The 20,314-nt window shown below is 35.3% G+C and overlaps 1 protein-coding gene across 4 annotated transcripts in view; it reads left to right on the top strand.

The window, feature by feature from the left end:
• The first annotated feature begins 259 nt into the window (after positions 1–259).
• SLC35F5 (solute carrier family 35 member F5) overlaps positions 260–20,314 on the top strand; it is a 43,933-nt gene continuing 23,878 nt past the window's right edge. For 2 of the 4 annotated variants that reach the window (XM_070957031.1, XM_070957036.1), the window contains exons 1-9: positions 260–370; positions 6,316–6,388; positions 7,421–7,492; positions 9,398–9,479; positions 11,213–11,479; positions 14,411–14,554; positions 16,482–16,544; positions 17,698–17,779; positions 19,158–19,348. In XM_070957031.1, the coding sequence (XP_070813132.1) occupies positions 11,255–11,479; positions 14,411–14,554; positions 16,482–16,544; positions 17,698–17,779; positions 19,158–19,348 (705 nt within the window). In that variant the 5' untranslated portion in view covers positions 260–370; positions 6,316–6,388; positions 7,421–7,492; positions 9,398–9,479; positions 11,213–11,254. The remainder of the gene's footprint in view (positions 371–6,315; positions 6,389–7,420; positions 7,493–9,397; positions 9,480–11,212; positions 11,480–14,410; positions 14,555–16,481; positions 16,545–17,697; positions 17,780–19,157; positions 19,349–20,314) is intronic. The other 2 variants (XM_070957032.1, XM_070957035.1) reach the window with 2 other exon arrangements.

Here is a 20,314-nt window from a genome sequence, read left to right as displayed (position 1 = left end):
CCCCTTCCCTCCCTCGCCTAGCCTCTCCCCGTCCTATCCATTGCTCTCCACGGGCGAGGCAAGCAAGCAAGCAAGGCGGGAGCACGCGCCCAACGGCCTCGAGACGGCCGAGGGGTGGGGGAGTGGGGAGGGCGGAGAAAAGGCGATACAGGTCCGCCAACAGAGCTCCGAGCGACTCGATGAACAGCCTGAGCGAGTGGCTCCTCCTTTCGGCCGTCGATTCACTTCGGCCCAGGCAACCAGCCGAGTCCTCGGCCGAGTCAGCTGGGACGGCGAGAGCGGGGCAGAGGAGAGGGGTTGGCCACCATCTTTGGGAAACGGGACTCCGGTCGAGCGGGCGAGCCAGGGAGTCGGCGTACAGGACGGAGAGGTACTCCGCTGGGTCAAACCATGGGCTGTGCATTTTGCTGAGGTCCCCGGGTGAAGAACGATGGAGCTCTTTCCAGCCGCTTTCCTGTCAAGCTCCCGCCAGGATTTTGGCAGGAAAGCTGCCCGCCTCGGAAGCGCTTTCGGAGCTGCGGCTGTGGCAGCCGGGCTGAAGCAAAAAGGTGGAAGGGGGAACAAGTTAGGAAAGGCGGCGGGACGAGCTCCGCGAACCTCAAGGGAGCTGAGCAAAAGAACTTTATATATATATATATATATATATATAATCTGGATTTCTCTTGATCTGGATTTCTCCTTTGCAAATTTCAAGCCGTCCCGCGGAGGAGTCAGAAACTCGCTTGGTTTGACGTTTGCGTGTCCATGTGCGTGTGTGTGTGTGTGTTTAGGGTGTGTGTAAAAATCTATCTGCACTTCTTCTTTGGCCGCGAAGAGCGTGTGAGTGGGAGAAGTTTCGAAGCTCGTTCTTAGTGTTCAATATGTCAAAGCAGAGGTGGACAGCAGACTTTTGGCAAACTGGGTTATTTTTTATTTATTTATTTATTTTGGTTGGGGGGGGGGGTTGGGGAGAATGACAGGCTCAAAATCTGCTAACTAGACCAGTAGAAAATGACGAAAAGGTAGTTTGCAAAATGTTGGTTGAAGGAAAAAGGGGCACATGTTGCAAGTTTGGTTCCTCTGCATAGAGCCTCCCGTATCTAGGCTACAATAATCTGGGTGACCACTCAATATTAACAGAGTGATATAGAAAACTCTTAAGGAGATCGTTTTAATTTGGGGAGTTTGTCTAGCTTCTTGGTTCCTGCTTTGAAAAGTAAGTGGAAATCAGGCAAGCCTTTGCCCAAATCTGGCTGGTGCAGTTTTTATTGCTGTCTTGGTGATGATAATGCAACTCTTTCTCACCAGTTGATTATGGGGTTACCTTTGGATAAGCTGCAGTTGCTTAGACTCCTGACTGGACTACTCTGGCAAACTAGGATAACGCTTATTTTGAAATTAATAAGTGTTATTATTAATATGAAATTGATAATTCTATGGGTTGCCACTGGGCTTCTGGGCCCAGTTCAGACTGCTTCAAACTTTAAAACCCTTCATGGTGCAGTGCCAAGATATTCTAAACAACATCTTGCCAAACTTTAACTCAATCGAAGAATAATTTGAACCTGGTCATTTGTATTTTGAATGAGAACTCTGGATTGACATGTTCAATTAGTTTGTTTACTTGGCTGCCCACAGTATTCAGAGCATTGGTCAATATCAGATTTCAGGAGCATCAATACTTTTTCTATCCTGCTTTTTCAAAGTCCAACTTTGGCTTCCATAGAGTGTCACAGGGAATAATCATGGCTCGCACAGTTCTGATCTTTGTAGGTACAGACACATCATAGCATCTGAATAACTTTTCCAAAGCCTTCATGACTACTCTACCACATGGTAGTCTAGGGTGTATTTCTTGGCTGCTTGTTCTTTTACTGCTGGTAAAAGATCCTAAAAGGCAGAAGATATTTCCCATTTCCATAGCTTCATTGATAGTTCTAAAGCTTGTTGTTCTACCTGTTGTCATTAATTTAATCTTCTTTATGTTTAATTTGAATCTCATTTTTCACTTTCTCCTTGACTTTGTTACTAAAGTTTGCAGATCCTTTGCTTTTTTGTCTATCTGAGTACAATAGTATCTTCAGCATACTGCACCGCAGTCTAACATGAATAGCCACGAGTTATTCATGTTTTTTCCTTCAGTTGTAAAACCATACTGATTTTCTTTCAATAATCTTTGCTTAATATATATTGAGCATATAGGTTGAGTATACAAGAGAAGAGTATGCAGACTTTTCTCATTTGCTAACTTGAAGTCAGTCTGTTTCACCATGTTATGTAGCCATACTTTGTCTCCCCAATCCATGTAGTAGATAGGTTTTGCAGGAGGAAAACAAGCTGATTTGAGGTTTCTATTTTCCTAAGCATGTTCCACAGCTTGATGTGATTGACACCATCTAAGATCTTTCTATAATCAATGAACATATAGTAATTTCTTGGTATTTTTTAGGTTTCTGAGTTATCCAGGGTACATCAGCAATAATATCTTGTTTTCCTCAGCCTTTTCTAAACCTAGCTTGAACATCTGGCATCTTCTTTTCCATGTAGGGCTCTAATCTGTTTTGGATGATCCTATGCTTATTTTGCTAACATGTGAAATTCATATTGTCCATGAACTCTGATATTATTCAGTCATTGATCACATTTTAGCCAAATATTTTTCTTGCTACACCCTTCCTAACTATAAAACAGTGCTGTTCCTTCTTTGTGTTTTGTATCCTAAACAGAAAACAGTATAATCTTCTGAGCGAAATTGTCCAATCCTAATCTATCTTGATTCACTGACGCCTTATATTTATTTATTTATTTTATTATATTTCTATATGTCCATCTGTAGTTGTTTTATTTCAAGTTTGTGTTTAATTTTCCTGGGTTCATGTATCTTATGTTTTGTGTTCTAGTGTAATCCTGTCTTTGCAGCTTGGTATTTTCCTGTATGACAACTTCAGGAAATAGACATCCCAAAGACTTTAATTTAGACACATCATAAACACCATTAAAATTCAGCTCTTCCTCAGTCATGTCATCTAACCTGAGGGGCCCAACATCCAACACTGTATAATCAATTTTATGCTTTCTTTTAGCAAGAAAACCACTAAAGATGTAGTTTTCTTGCTAAAAGTACAGGGATTGTTTACTATTGCCTTTTCCCGTGCAGAGTGAATTGATGTCTTTGCCACTGTTAAAGTGATCATCTACCTCCAGCATCTTCCTGTATCATTGTTTCCCATTATAGGTGCACATTTGGTTTAGCAAGACAGCTGGGATAACCTCACACCTTGGTGACCCTGTTGGAAATATATACTCTTGGCATGTACTTCCAAATTTCTTTGCCTGTCCTTTCCCAGAATACTTCCCACCATGATGAGGAACATTAATTCAGTGCATTGTCAGGGTATACCATTTACAAATAAAAAAGACCAAAGAAAGACTGATATTAAATATTAACACATTAAATAATAACAATAACAACAACAACAACAATAATACTATAGCAATAATAATATAACCAAAAAGCTTTAACTAAGTTTCTTCTTACATTAGCTTATTTACATTTTTGTTGATTATTGTGATTATAGTTATGTACATCTCTATTTTCAATACTAACATTCATAATCTTATAGTTCTTGATTACAGTTGTGCACTCTTGTTGTATGAATGATCTGCAATAGCTCACTAACAGTGTTGGTAATAATACAGTTATGGGCTGGGATTTCCGCAGCTGCTGTGGGCATTTCTCTCTGGTAGCTTGATATTGCATTCAATGGCTATTTTAGCTTGAGCTGAAAGAGAGAGCAGGCATCTAGCTTCAACATTATGCCTTATGCCAATTTCAAAGCATTTGTTATATGTTTAATGGGCTCCTTGCTAAAATAAATGTGATGTTCTGCAAGAACACAGGAACTGTTTCCTTAAAACCCTTGTTCAACAGTCCTTAAAAAGAGTGTGAGATCGGTCTTTTAAAAATGCTATTTCTGCCAACTAATTTTTATTGGTATACATAGGTTTTCTGCTGCTTCTACAAAAAATATAAACTTCACATGGCCAAGTCCATTGCCATCTTGCATGCAGGTAGATCTCATTCAGTGGCTATTAGAGCTTATAACAGTGCTGAACAAGAGGATTTACTACCATTACTTTTACTTACAGTTATTATAATATACTCATAATTTGGGCACTTAGCAACCAATTCACAATTATGTTGCAGCATTTTGCAGTCACACGATTGCCATTTGTGACCTTCACTGCCAGTTCCAACCAGCAAAGTCAATAGAGAAGCCTGGAGGAAGTCACAAATGGTGATACCTGTCTATGGGACCCTAAGGGATTCACCTAATGACTACTGCTGCTATCCTAAGTTACTGGTCCTAAATACCATCACTAAGTGAGGACTACCTGTACTTTCAGGTGCTGTGGGGCTTGGCTGCTCATTGCTGATACTGCCATTTCTTTAATGATTTGGAATATATGAGATGTAGGTTGAATTGATAAGAGGTTTGATTGTTCTTCGTTTTAACCAAATAGGGTGTAGCCAAGGGAGGGATTGAAGTGGAAGAAAGTTATTCTAATATTCTGTAGAATCTTTCAGTGAAATATAAACCAAATATTTTTGAACAAAAATAATCGTTCTATTCCAGAAGAGTGGTAGATATGTGTTTAAACAAAAGTATCTAGTATTCTTCCAGGAGACCACCAAACCTTTGTTCAGAAATAAACCAACTGACAGGTACCAGTGCAGAGCACTTCTAGTCTATTGACCTGTCATTTGAGCATTTGAAAATAATAAAACTCCATCATTCAACCCCATTTCACTGATTCACTCAACTCTACTTCACCATATAGTAAGGAAAATAATTATTGATTTTCACATGTTTTGGTAATGATGGGAAAGGGTGAAAAAAGCTACCTGGATAATCCACCAATTGCTCTCCTTAGTTTGTCCCACATTAAAGCTTCAAAGGTACTTCTTGTGTTTCAGCCTTGTTACTGAATTGTTAGGGCAGTGTAGTTATGTCAACACACTTTTCTGCCATTTGAAAGACTGGGTTAGTATGACCCTGATAAAGAGTCCAAAGTTATTAAGGATCCAGAATTCTCACCTGACATTGAACTGCCTAATAGAATTACACCAAGATCTGAGCCAATTTATTCTCAGCTAATGCTTCCAGATGTATTAAAAACTACAATTTAAATAATTGGAAATAACAAAGAATTTCAGTCATGGAAAGGAATTTTTTTCTTGCATTTGTTTTTGCAGCTGTTAAATGGTTTGTAAATTGGAAGTCCTATTGATGTATTAAAAAAATAACATGGATTGCAGACAATTCAGCCTTCAAATCTAATCCCCTCCCTGGGAATTCAAACATACTGTATACCTATAATAATTGTTCTTTGATTCAGAACGTATATATTATTTATTGGTATTGGAAGCAAAGCCAGTTTCCAAAACTTGATTACATTTGTTAAATTCCAGAATGAGACAATAGATATAAAATTGTTTGAATGTTTATTGACTGCAATTTTTAAGTTTAGTTGTAACCCCAACTGTCTCTATAATTATAAAAATAAAGTCATCTTTGAGTTAAGCTTGACTTTTTTGTGGATTATACAGTATAGATGCTATCATGTTGTTTTCTTTGCAGCTGTAGTTTGCCAGTGCCTTATTCTAGGATGTGTTTTTTTTTTCAATTGCCAAGCCTAATGTGTGCCCCTTATGTTTTTCAAATTTTTCCAAGTAGTAACTACCATACATTTGTTCTTGCTTAGTTTCCAAGCTACATACTATGGGGTGTCACATGCTATGTGGTGTCTAATAAAACATTTTGCTTTCTTCTGTATAATTGAATAGTTTCATACCTCTGTAAAAAAAGGTACTAGTATATCACAACAACATGATGATAGCAGCGAAACCTATTTGGTGATTTTGTATCAGGTTTGAATCCACTTCTAAGTTATCTCAAAGTGTAGAAGAAATAAAACAGTATTTTTTAATATTCATATCGAAAGTGAACATTTTGATTCAACAGTAGTATATTTACCTACTGGAATCTGAAGGTTGTACTTTGGGAGAATGAGATATCACCATAATTAGAAGTTGGGCAGTAAGTAAAAACACTCTTGTTGCTCTTCAGCGTAACACACCATCCTCTGAATTACCTGTGACCAAGTATATATAGACGTGTGTGATGATTTATACCGTAAAGACCTTATTTAACTATTGTAATGTCAACTATAAAATAATGAGGCATGTAATAGGTATTAAAAATTTTAAAAATATGAAGTTAAATTTGAGTACTGATAATTTCAGAAATAATAGTCTTTATCTTCTTTTTTTAGAATAGACATTTGAAAGTAACTACACCAAACAATACTGCAAAACCTGCCACTACCATGGCAACAAAATATCTTGGTAAGAATAGATTAGTGATTTTTAAAGAAACATTACATTCTTAATCAATGCACTGTGTTTTCTGATTTTTAATCTGAGCAATTATGACTAGATTTACAGTTCGTGAGAATTTTTAAAAACTTTTAATAAAATGCAGATGAAAGGTTTGTGTTCTAATGGGTGCTTTTGTATATCTGTATGCCTCTTAATTAGAAAGATAATCATCAGATATAAATGTTGTCTCCACTGTCAGTAGGAAAAAGACAGAATTGCCACCGACTATTCTACAATACAATACAAACCTATTACTTAGTTCTTCAGGTTAATCCTTTAAATTTTTATCTTTGAACAAAATTTATTTTCTTGGATTTCTCATTAAAAGGTAAAATAAAGTGGCTTTCATTCTTGATTTAATCTTGAGAATTTATAACTTGAGAAAAACAAATGTGTTTTAGACAATATTGAGTGGCCTAGTTTCCCAAATATACATTAATGAGGTTTTCTTTAAATGTACCATATGCAGGAAGCTTCAGAAGTTTTGACCAGTTGCTATGGAAGTGACTTGTGTACATTCCACTTCTATGAAATTACTAGGGATTAGTGGCAAATTTGAGTCCATTTCTGCACAATCTTAAGGTTGTGGGCCAACTCTATCAATATTTGAGTTTAACATTTATTTTTAGTTGGTAAAACCTAAGGCATCATTTACATTCTGTAAAAGTAAATATGTGATATAGGGTTAAACATAGTTTATGGTGAGTGTGTTTTATGACAATCTGAAGAAAATAAAGAAAAATCTCTGCAGAAGTTAAAGATTTTCATTTTAAAGTGATATTGTTTGAGTAATGTATTTTTACTATAAAATGGAACTGTCATCAACTGAAATATATTTGTATGTTTGAATAAGTATAGGAAAGCCATCTATTGATGTGTATCTACCAGTATCTATACTGAATTTATCTACTCTAATACATTGTAATAAAAGACAGAATAATAACCTTTGATAAATGATTGAAAATGCTAAGGACTTACTTACTTCTTGAATTTTTGCAGAAAATGCTCAAGAATGTAGATAAAAATATGTTCCACGGATATGTCTGTGTCATACTTACAAAAATCTAGAAGGTAAGGAAAACTGTCATACCATATATAATTAATATAAAAAACAAAATAAATATAAATATGCTTTTTTCATGTATTAATATTTCTTGAATAATTAAATTGTAAAACTCTATAGTTAAAAAAATAGAGCATATAGTAATTAGTTTCTCTTTTCATCCAAATAACTATTAATTCTTCCTATTTTACTTGAGCGTTACAAATGTTCATCAGTTACCTATGATGTGCATTTTTTGACAGCAAGAAATCATTTAGGTTGATGTTCTTACTGAAACTGAACCAGCTGATTTGTTTGGGCAGGGTAGTTAGAACTGTAGCTGATAATTCTTTAGAAAACACACACAGCCAGTTAGTCCTGTTTTGCATGTTTCATTAAATTCCAGCATACAAACTTTCAGGACCTTAACTCAGTCTCCAAAAAAGCATTTTGTTGTAACTAGCTTGAGGAAAATAAATAGGCATCTACATAATTTTTTATAAAGAATTATGGTATTGGTTCGCAGCTGTTTAAATTTATGTGATATATTACTGATGAATGAAGGAAGAAGGAAAAAGGGATACTGTAACATTGAATACTCTGAGTCCTGAATAGCTTTGTAAAAGGGGAAATTGGAAGGAGACAGTAGTTATTATTTTCAATAATTGCTTTAAAATTATTAAAGCATCTCAAAATGAAGAAAACTACATCTGCGCCATCATCTATGGTATCTTATTGGACTTATGAGACTTAGTTTTGGCAGCTCTGTTTTGCAGTGATTCCACTCTCAAAGAGCTTTTGCCTGGCTTTGGCTAGTCTACCAATTGGTACAAGAGGACCTGGATATAGTAATTAATGCACTAGACAGTATTGCAATGTGCTTAAAGACCTCTTGAAAACCGCAACTAGTCCAGAATATTTACTGGCCCTCAGTTATTGGGGGCATGAATTATTAATTCTGTGCTAGTTGTTGATTGGTTTCCAACTAAAATTTACGTTGCTTATATTGATTTAAAAAACCCTTCATGGCTGGGTTTTGAAATACATGCAGGATTATCTGCTGTAACCAGAATTGTCTTGTCATGCTAGATCTTATAGGGAAGTCTCACACTTCTGGGAGATGAGAAATATTTTAATTGTAATCATATTGTATATAGACTTTAAACTGCTGAGAATAATCAAATTACAACAGAGTATAATTTAATAAACTTAGCTTACATCTTTTTGCTTGGTTGCACTAATGCAGGATACTGCTTTATACACAACTCATAAGGGATAGTTTGTTAACGAAATACTTTTAAGTCGGCTTGAATTCTGCCATGTTACTTTTGTTTTAGCTATGAGTTTGACCTTATAAATTTGGCATGTTTCCATGGAAAGCATGTTCATTTTGGGATGCTTCTGAGGAAAAATGGGAAAAAATGATTACCTTCTAATAACTACTGCATACCAGGTGTCTGTAGTTGATACTCTAGTGCAGTATATCTCTGTCTGAAATCATATATTTAATGTTGATATTTATTCTATCTCTTTATCTAAACTGTAGTTTTTGATTAACACCCAAATTCAGCTGGGGAGGAGGCTGTTATCATATTACTATTGTACATAACTATAGGCATCCACAGCTAGTTACAATTTGTCAAAATAAAGAAACCTTTATAGCACAATTTCTTCCCTTCCTGTATCACAACATTGCATGCAAATACATAACAGACAGAATTGCATCAAGATGTCACAACACACGTTTTTTCAATTACACCCCCACACCCTATGTATGCATATGCATTGTGCATATCATGTCTGTGTTTTCAAAGTGGAACTCTTGGATTGCAAAATTGGCAGATTAAGATCTGATTGAAAATTGAAAAAGCCTATTATCCTGTAGGCAGTTGACGCCCTTTATTTATTTATTTAATTAATTAATTTTTTTTTAGGAGATACACTTCACCTTTACATGATGCCATGAAGCTCATTGAAGTTCACTCATTATTTTATTCTTAAAAGGTTAGAAAACAGGTATGAAAATAACCATGGGAAATAATTGGCATATCCAAAATACAAGGCTATTAGAATAAAGCAGGGGTCTCCAAATTTGGCAACTTTTAAGTCTTGTGGACTCCAGTTCCAAGAATTCCTCAGCCAGTCATATTGGCTGTGGGGTATTCTGGGAGTTGAAGTCCACAAGTCTTAAAGTAGCCAAGTGTAGAGACCCCTGGGATAAAGTATAAGTAAAAAAACATTGAGTAGTTTAGATGAAAATAGATGCAGTTCAAAATATGCACACAGTGTATTTCTTTTATTTTCTGTGCTCCAATTTTAATCTGGACATAAGTAGTGTGGTATTTAACCTTTTCCCCAATTAAATTCAGGATAATCTGTTTAGGCCTTTTATACTTCACATTTCCGCTATTCATATTTAATTTGTATGTCAGCTACTTAAAAAGACAAATGTATTTGGGCTGCAAGCCTGAACATTGTAAGGGTGTTTCAGTCTCACAGACTTAAATGTGCTAGCAATTGTCTAGTACAGAGGCTCACAAATGGCTTGTATTTGTATTCTGTTCTGACAAGGCATCAAATAATGTTTGTTATATCCAGAGATATTGGTGCCATCAACATGCAGATGGCACTCTGATTTCTCTTTTCCTTTCATATTTGAATCATCAAACCACTACTGGTTTCAGTTCTAGCTTTATGTGAATGAAGAGGAACAAATTAAATCTTATCATGACAAGACCCTTGCTAGACATAAAAGGAATAGGTTTATACAGTCTTTAAAGCAGCAATTTGCATTTTAGGAGTGCTTTCTATCGGTTTCATCTTTTGTCAAGTGTGGGCGGGAGTTTATAGAGAAATCAGATTTTACCTCAGTTATTCATGTTTTAATCAAAGATCTGAAATTCAGACTATCACAAAAGCTATTCCATAATAACCCCATGAAGACTATTTATTAAACTAAGGTCTGAAGCATTGAAATATGTTAATATTGTGGCACAGAGATTTTTACTGACTGGGAAGTGAAAAACAAATATCACAATGCACCCTTAAATTTATTAGCTAATTGTTTTTTATTACAAAACAGAGAAGCTTGTGAAACATCTGCAAAACAACCATTTCACTCAGGCTACATAGCTGGATAGGTTTTTTCATTAATCAAAATGCAATAATTGGCTTTATTACTGGGTTGGAATCTAATATGTTTTCATGATCATATCTACACTAATCTAAGAAACCCTTACCAATAGGAGCTGCCAAATCTTTTTATTTATTTTTTCTCTTTTTACCGAGCAAAGAGATTTTTCTTTCCTTTTATCTTTTTCTCATTGCTTTTCTTTCTCATTACTTCCTTTGCCTGGTAGAAATATGTTACTTATTGTTTTCCACAAGCCTTGCCTGGCAGAAAAATTCTGACAACTAAACATCCAGATGTAGTCTCTTCTCACCCAACTCCTTTCCCTCCTTCTCCTGTCCCTTGGGCAGCTATATTTTCCCAGGTCATAGTAGCAGACCAAACATTATCTTTATACAGTACTACGAGTGTTCAGAGAGATCAGGGCCACCAAAATGGATTGCCTGAAACAGAGCAGGCAAGAAAACAACAGTGGATGCTAATGGTAGCAATGTTAGTGCAAAACAATATTTTGGGGATTTCTCTGCCAATATAGATAGTAGTTGGGGGAAAAAGGAATTTTAATATTCTGCTTATGGAATAAGATAAATTGTGTCCAATTTTGTTTCATACCATACAGATTGATCATTGGTTTACATTTTTGCTGTACTTTAATATTTGAATGCCTGTTCCACCCAGTTCCTGGAGAATAAAGCCTGTTTCAATTCATTTTAAAAACTCATTGTCACTGCTGTTGTTTGACAAATTACAAATGGTTTGGATTTTTATCATGAATCGGATGAACCCACAAAGCAGTTCTCTGACTCAGCGTAAGCGAATGGCTCTTGGCATTGTCATTCTTCTTCTGGTTGATGTCATATGGGTTGCTTCTTCCGAACTCACATCGGTAAGTATCATGCTATAATGCAACAATATTGTGATCTTAATTTTTTTTTTAACCTAAGTGAAACTAGTAGTGTTTATGACTACATGGAATACCGCCCATCTCATTGTTAGCCACTGTTTGCTAAACTAATTACTCAAAAAAGGATTTGTAAGATTTTAGAACTAGCCTTAGATTATACAGTCATGTGAAAAAGCAAATAGACACCACTGAAATATTTCAACTTATTGAAGCATGCACATATACAACAAATATCATGCACCAGTTACATTTTGTAGAATAATTTTGTAATTTTGACGCTAGTGCATTCTACCATTAGATAGATGGTAAGTTTTGTAAGTTCCTCCTGTCCAAAAAAAAACTATACTTAACCCCTTCCAAGATGGGGAAAATATTCCAAGTGAATATAGGAAGTCCTCGACTTACAACCATTCATGTAGTGACCGTTCGAAATTACAACCACACTGATAAAAGTGACATGACCATTGTAGTATCCACATGTCACGTGGTCAAAATTCAGATGTGTGGCAGTTGGCTTATATTTATGACAGTTGCAGTGTCCTAGGGTCAGCTGATCACCTTTTGTGACTTTCTGCCAAGCGAATCAATGGGAAAGCCAGATTCACTTAACAACGACGTTACTAACTTAACAATTGCAGTGATTCACTTAACTGCGCCAACCAATATCATAAAATGCAGCAAAACTCACTTAAGAACTGCCTTGTTTAGCAACAGAAATGTTGGGCTCAATTGTGTTTGTAAATTGAAGACTACATAGATACAGTTGCAAGAAAAAGTATGTGAACCCCTTGGGATTACGTGGAGTTTTGCATGAATTGGTCATAAAATGTGCTCTGAACTTCATATAACTCACAACAATAGAAAAACACAGTCTGCTTAAAATAATACTACACAAACATTAGATGTTGCCATGGTTTAATTGAACATAACATGTAAACATTCACAGTGCAGGGAGGAAAAAGTATGTGAAACTTTGGACTTAATAACTGGTTGACCCTCCTTTGGCAGCAATAACCTCAACCAAACGTTTCTTGTAGTTGCAGATCAGACCTGCACAACGATCTGGAGTTATTTTGGACCACTCCTCTTCACAAAACTGTTTCAGTGTAGCAATATTCTTGGGATGTCTGGTGTGAATCGCTCTCTTAAGTTCATGCCACAGCATTTCAATTGGGTTGAGGTCAGGACTCTGACTGGGCCACTCCAGAAGGCGTATTCTGTGCTGTTGAAGCCATTTTTTTGTTGAATTACTTGTATGCTTTGGGTCATTGTCCTGTTGCATCACCCATCCTCTGCGGAGCTTCAGTTGGTGGACAGATGGCCGTACGTTTTCTTGCAAAATGTCTTGATAAACTCTGGAATTCATTTTCCCATCAATGACAACAATCCGTCCAGGCCCTGAGGCAGCAAAGCAGCCCCAAACCATGATGCTCCCTCCGCCATGTTTTACAGTGGGGATGAGGTTTTGATGTTGGTGTGCTGTGCCTTTTTTTCTCCACGCATAGTGTTGTGTGTTCTTCCCAAACAACTCAATTTTGGTTTCATCTGTCCACAGGATATTTTGCCAGTAGTGCTGTGGAACATCCAGGTGCTCTTTTGCAAACTTCAAACGTGCTGCAATATTTGTTTTGGACAGCAATGGCTTCCTCCGTGGTGTTCTCCCATGTACTCCATTTTTGTTTAATGTTTTCCTTATTGTAGATGTGTCAACAAAAATGTTAGCATGTGCCAGAGATTTCTGTAGGTCTTTAGCTGACACTCTAGGATTCTTCTTTACCTCATGAAGCATTCTGCGCTGTGCTCTTGCAGTCATTTTTACAGGACAACCACGCCTAGGGGGAGTAGCAACAGTGCTAAACTTTCTCCATTTGTAGACAGTCTGTCTTACCATAGACACATGAACATCAAGGCTTTTGGAGATACTTTTGTAACCCTTTCCAGCTTCATGCAAGTCTACAAGTCTTGATCGTAGGTCTTCTGAGAGCTCTTTTCTACGAGGCATGGTTCACATCAAACAGTGCTTCTTGAAACCAGTAAACACAAACAGGTGTGTGTTTTTAAAGGGCAGGACAGCTGTCAGCAACACATCCAATATCATCACACTGATTGGAGTCAAGGTTGGCTCACTCCTGGCTCCAATTAGCTCTTGGAGAAGTCATTAGGCTAGGGGCTCACATACTTTTTCCTCCCTGCACTGTGAATGTTTACCTGTTATGTTCCATTAAACCATGGCAACATCTAATGTTTGTGTAGTATTATTTTAAGCAGACTGTGTTTTTCTATTGTTGTGACTTAGATGAAGTTCAGAGCACATTTTATGACCAATTCATGCAAAACTCCACGTAATCCCAAGGGATTCACATACTTTTTCTTGCAACTGTATATCACATTTTGATAGCTAGATGCAATTTTTCCCTGTTTACCTCTTGATTGATTGATTGATTGATTGATTGATTATGTGCCATCAAGTTATTGTCAACTCTGAGTGACCATGTAGACAAGCAAGTTATCCACAATCATTTCTTCTCAAATCTATCTACTAGGAATTTGGTGTCCCATCAGTTGTTCTGCAAGATGTTTCATTACTTCAAGAGACTATCCTAAAATGTGATCCATCAGGCTTGTCCACTCTTTTGGAATTTCAGCTAATCTTGCAAAGGATTTGCAAGTAGCAAAAATGCATACCATCATATGTTAAAATCTTTAATAAATCAGTATGTTAATTTTTGCTTGTCCAGAAATATGCTAATAATTTATGGTATGGAGAGCAGTAATTAATACAAATCCTGGTCTTGACTGAGATTGAGTACGAATCCAGGAATGCTGTATTTCTTAAATAACTTTTCCATGTTTGAAGGTCCATGTAGCTTAATGAGTTTGTGAGTGATGGCTTTTCCCCCCTTTTCTCTGCAGTATGTTTTTACTATGTATAAAAAACCATTCTTCAGTACGTTTGCGAAAACATCCATGTTTGTTCTTTACCTCTTGGGATTCATCATCTGGAAACCATGGAGGCAACAGTGTACGCGTGGGTTTCGTGGAAGGCATGCAGCCTTTGTAAGTATTGTTCTGTTTATTGACTTTTATCAGTATTGTGGGTTTTTTATACACAAGATCAAAGTGTAAAATAGAGACAAAAGTCTACATAAACTAATGTTCACCTCCAAATGTTCAGAGTGTACAGCAATGCTTCCATAAGTCTAGCATTTCAAAGTGAATCTTTACATAAACCAAAAATAGCAGTAATGTTTCTTAGGGAAACTGATATGAACATCAAGCTCTCTGTCCTTGAAATCAGTAGTTAGCCTGCGGTTTATATTGTTTGTGATATTCTGCCTCTAGCTGAAGTGTTATTAGTTCATTGATATCACATTAAATGTTGTTTTAAGGAAAACTATTTTATCAAAGTTGATTTCTTTATTAAGATGTCTGTAGTTTTCCTATTGATAAAATGCAATAAACCCAGTCATTGTGCTACTCACAATATCCCATGAGAAAATAAGAGCTGACTAATTCATTCAGTTGTTTTCCTCTCTCTGAACTCTCACAGCTAGAAAATACATTAGATTCTTGACAAAACTTGTTTATATATGAAAATGAAGAGCTCTATAACTATATTCATCTGTTTATTTATATTCCACCTTTATTATTTTTATAAATATCTTAAGGTGATGAACACACACTGCTCATTCCTCCTCCTATTTTTCCCACAATAACAACTGTAACAGGTGGGTTGAGAGAGAGTGACTGGCCCAGAGTCATCCAGCTGGTTTTCATGCCTAAAACGGGACTAGAACTCACCATCTCCAGGATTCTAGGCTGGTGGATTAACTATTAGCTCATGAACTCAGTTAGAAGACTACGTAGATTTCCATATATTACATAGAATTTTATGCAAAATTTCACTTTCTCTTTAGTTTCTCTATTTTGTATCTTAAATAAATGAGTATTTTGTTCAAAATATCATTTGCCATGAAGTGTCCTGGCAGTCAAATAGCTGGGGATAAGCAAGAAGGCTATACAAAATTGGTTCTTAGTGGTACTTTGGAGCATGCATGGGCCTCTGCCTCTAGCTCTATATAGCAGCTGTGGCTTTTGCTGGGATCACTAAAGTGCCCTTTGCAGAGACTGCATGAACCTGAGGAAAAAGTGTAGATGCCCTAAAGAGATGCTTCATTGTTGTTGTTTTAAGATTGGAATCAAAGCATCACACAACCTAAATAATAGAGTAGTTTATAACTTAACAGTGATTTAAGAATGACTCTTCAGCTCTTGTTTATAGTTCCCAAATACCCCTTTTGAGATCTGTGATTACTTGCAAATGATATTATGGAAAGTTGAGTGCTTAGATTAGCATTTTTAACTTAAGTTTCTAGCTGGAGAATGGACAACAATGATCATAATTCCCAAATGGCATAGACAGTGATTATTGCTAATGGAAATTGCAAACCAAATCTGGGAAATTCAGATGCTTGTAAATGCTGATGCTTGAATTATCTACCATTTAGATAATTTATTTTTGGGGAAAAAAATATTAAACTATTTAATAAAATGTGTTAAGAGGAATACATCATTGTCTGCTTTTTGTTTGTTTATTTTTGGCTGACTTCTAGACTAGTGTTCAGCTTCCTGCCAATAGCTGGATAATTGGGAAAAACATAAAAATACTGATTTCTTTTATAGTCAACTTGCCATATGCCCCTGATCTCATTTGGTTTTATTGCAGCGACGCTGTTTATCGTCTCTTATTCTTCTCTGTGAATAGTTTTTCAGCAGTGGCAAGTTTTGGCTTTGAAACTGATAGCAGTTCAGGAGCAAGAAGGAGGAAGAATTGGAATGTGGCTGTCAGTGGGCCATTTTTCCTCAATCTGTATATCAGTCAAAGATATTGATGATAATAATATTCTCTGACTTAAACGTACTTTTTAAAATCAAAGCACTAGATATATATTAATAGAATCTGAGGTGTCAAATTTCTGCTTAGTTTGCAGATGCTGAAAGTTATTTTGCCACTTGTACAACTGACAATACTGTGAATAGTTCTTTGGTAAGTTTTCTCATTTAAGCATTGTATTGCCATATGGCAATATTTATTCATTTCTTATTTTTTTTTTCAAATTAATACTAAAATAAAAATAGATCCGAAAAAGATATCTTGTAGTTTTAAACAAAAGGTGATCAAACATGATAAAGAGAACCATAGTAACAAGTATTTCTGATTTGCAAGCGCATTTTATATTTGGCTTTGGGAAATAAGTCTTACAGTTCAAGATTACTTCAGTCATTTGTTTGCATAAAGCTATTTTGGTTAGTGTGTAGTGGTTAAGACATCAGGCTAGAAACCGGGACTTTCTGAGTTCTAGTTCCACCCGGGGCACAAAGACAGCAGGGTGACCTTGGGCCAGTCACTTCATCACAGCTCTAGGAAGGAGTCAATGGCAAATCACTTCTGAAAAACCTTGAAGACTACAGGGCCTTTATTGAATGGCAGAAAAAATGTGATGGGCCAAAATACCATCTTATAATGCAAAATAGAAGTTTTTATATAGTTAGCTGTACCTCTCTCAACCAACACCATCAAACCATCAAAGTGAAAATTAATTTAATAGGGAGGGTTTTGTTTTCTTTTTTTTTTTGATAGTTTGTTTTAGGATTGTCTTGCACTGAAATCCATGCTAATTATCACATTCTTGTTGAACTACATCTGAAAATCCAGAAAGGGACTATGTTTGCAGGGATGGAAAACCAATTGACGTTTGAGGGTCACTTTGTATGTTAAGAGGCCTATGCACATGTGAATACAAGTGTTTTTATAATTAAGGACCAATTTTGATGTTATTGTAACAAAATAAATTTCTTTTATTTCTAAAAAGATAAATTCATGTCAGAATTGGGTAGTCAGTTTGCTCCGTCATAAATGCACAAATGGATCTGTGCATATAGGGAACTTCATCAATTTACATGAAGAACATGAGGTTATATTTTCTACTTGGTGGCGGATCGCCTAAGGCCTCCTATAGAAATGAGAAGGTTGTGCTTGAAATTCTGGGTATGCCAAATAAACAGCTGATCTAAGCAGTGGGATTTTAATTCTATTTAGTTTTATAGAGTACCTTTTTGTTCATCACATCGCCCAAAGCTCTTGATTTTGTTTTGATAACTGTGTTACATGACTGGGAATTGGTTACATTGCATTTCAGAGTGAACCTTTGTATGTTCCTGTAAAGTTTCATGATTTGCCAAGTGAAAAAAGTAGCAGCATTAACAGTGATGCTGAAAAAAGTAAGTACATATTTCAGAATTTTAAAAACATATTTTTATATCACCCACTGTGTCCCCATGTAATACTAGAAGTACAGTATGAAAATCCATAGTTAATTGCTTTTGTCTTTTAGTTAAATATTTTGTGTCCCTATATATATATTGTAAATGTAAATTGAAAAATCTTTTATAATTTCAAAAATAAATTGATGGCTTTAATAAAAAAAAATAGAGGTAATCTATTAATAGTCAAATCACTTTAGTTTTTGCACAAGGCAGATGATGAAATTGTGATTGATAGGAATTGTGATCCCATTCATGCAATAGGAAATATTCAAAATTGTTCCTAAATTGAACTTCTCAAGTTTCAATGAAATGTTAGTGAAATCGTAAGAAGAAACAGTAATTCAGGAGTTGTTTAGGACTAGAGTATGTAAAAGATTTAAAATCAAACCATGTTGAATTGAAATAAAGGTTAAAATTCAAATGAGCTATTTTCACCATTTTATAAATGTTTGCTTTGACAGACTATTTTGGATACAAAACTATCTGAGGTTGAAACATTTCTAGAACAATCTGTGGTGCATCTTACAAATGATACTTTCAAATGCAGGATAACTTGATTTCAAATGAAACATTTCTAATTTGAAATGGTTTGAATTCAGGATATATTGCATAAAATTACTTTGTACTGAGAATACTATAGATTAGTGTATCTTACAATGCTAGCCATTCAAAATACATATTTATGAACTACAATTCAATTTCTATTTATTACAAAGTGCTTGACAAAATAATACTTTGTTTATTTAAACATTCATAACACATTAGCGCCATTAAATAACAGCACATTTTCAATATGGATTAGATACCTTTGGTGTTTATTTTTATTTATCTGTCTTAGAGGAATTAAATTTGAATATATACATGAAGCTAAAAGATGCTTTGTTGTCCTACTCCTATTTCTTTAGAAAATAAGAATCTAGAACTAGAAACAGCATTTTTCAGTTTGGTACACTTAGTTTTGTAGGCCTTTAGTTGAATTAACCACAAGATGGTGTGAAAGTCATGCCATACTTAAAATCAAAGGTATAATATTAAATGCATGAATCAGGTTTTAAAGACCAAATTCATGAAAAATACATTCTTATTGGAAAGCAAATCAGTTACTCTAAAAATTAAGGAAATCTGGCTTGTTCTTTAAATAAATGCAATCAGTACAAATCAAAACCTCTTAGAGTAAAATCTGCAGTCCCAGGTTATCTTTTCTGTATACTAGCTAATTCATGCTGCTGATATAAACTGTTCAAACATGGGGAGGAACTGTATCTTGCTGATTGTTTTTCTGTTCCAGTCTAATACACAAAATGACCTGCACTATTTTTTTCCCCACCTAAAGCTCCCAAAAAACCTCGTGTAAGATTCAGTAACATCATGGAGATTCGACAACTCCCAGCAAGTCATGCACTGGAAGCAAAGCTGTCTCGTATGTCTTACCCAACAGTTAAAGAGCAGGATTCAATATTAAAAGCTGTAGGGAAGCTTACTGCACCTCAAGTAGCCAAAATCAGCTTTTTCTTTTGCTTTGTGGTACGTCATCTGTTTTAATTGTTGCAGGGTATAAATTGAGTCTTTTAACTCTGATATATTTGCTTAATAGAAGACAAATTATTTGGGGTATCAACTGTTTAACCTTGTTCATATCATTTAGGTAACTGCATAATTTTGGCTTATTCCCTAATTGGTTTAACATTCCAACTTAATGGAACTGACAATTTTAATGAGCAAAAGCTTCTATTCATTGTGAGAAAAGATATCTGTATTTTATGGTTTTCTGCCTCTTGCAGTAATTCCCCCAAACAAAAAAACACTTTTAACTAATTTGTTGTTTGTTATTCAGTTGTAATTCTGTTGCTTCAAATTTCCTATCATCCATCAGACATCAAAACTTGGAGTTATATTTTCCTTGCCTCCACTAGTATGAAAGTGACAAAATTCCATGATTAATTTTCCAAAACTGATCTAGATTCATTAATACTCACATGGCATTTTGAGTCAGGTAGTAGTCCATTTCTAGATCTTAGAATATATTTGGTATTGATATATACGTACATTCCATTAATTTCAGTCATCACAAAATGCATATAATTATATTCTAGCATTGAGATATATATCTGCAAATTTAAGTTGCCTGTAAATTCACTCTGATGTCAGAAAATCTGTTCAGCAGTTTAGAAAAAGGAACGTGTGGGGTTTTTTTTCCAGTTCCTGAAAAATTAAGCTTTCCAACAGTTACATTTCTTCTTTTAGTGCCTTTAATCCAGGAAAAAAGTTAATTTCTGTTAAATTAGCCATGATTAACTTGTCCTATTGGTTATAAAGGTTTGAACTCTATTAATTGGACTTTAACTGAACAGTTGTATTAATATATAATAAATTTTCTCTGATTTGAAAGTTGGCATTTTCATGTTCCAGTCAGTTTATGATTGCATTTCACAATCAGGCCATTTCACAGAAAAATAAAAAAATAGCTGTCTAATCTAGATGTATATTTAC

The sequence above is a fragment of the Pituophis catenifer genome, unplaced genomic scaffold (genome assembly GCF_029215685.1).
Source record: "Pituophis catenifer annectens isolate HBS135680 unplaced genomic scaffold, rPitCat1.0.hap2 SCAF_1, whole genome shotgun sequence".
NCBI lineage: Eukaryota > Metazoa > Chordata > Lepidosauria > Squamata > Colubridae > Pituophis > Pituophis catenifer.
This window is presented reverse-complemented; position numbering and strand designations above follow the sequence as displayed.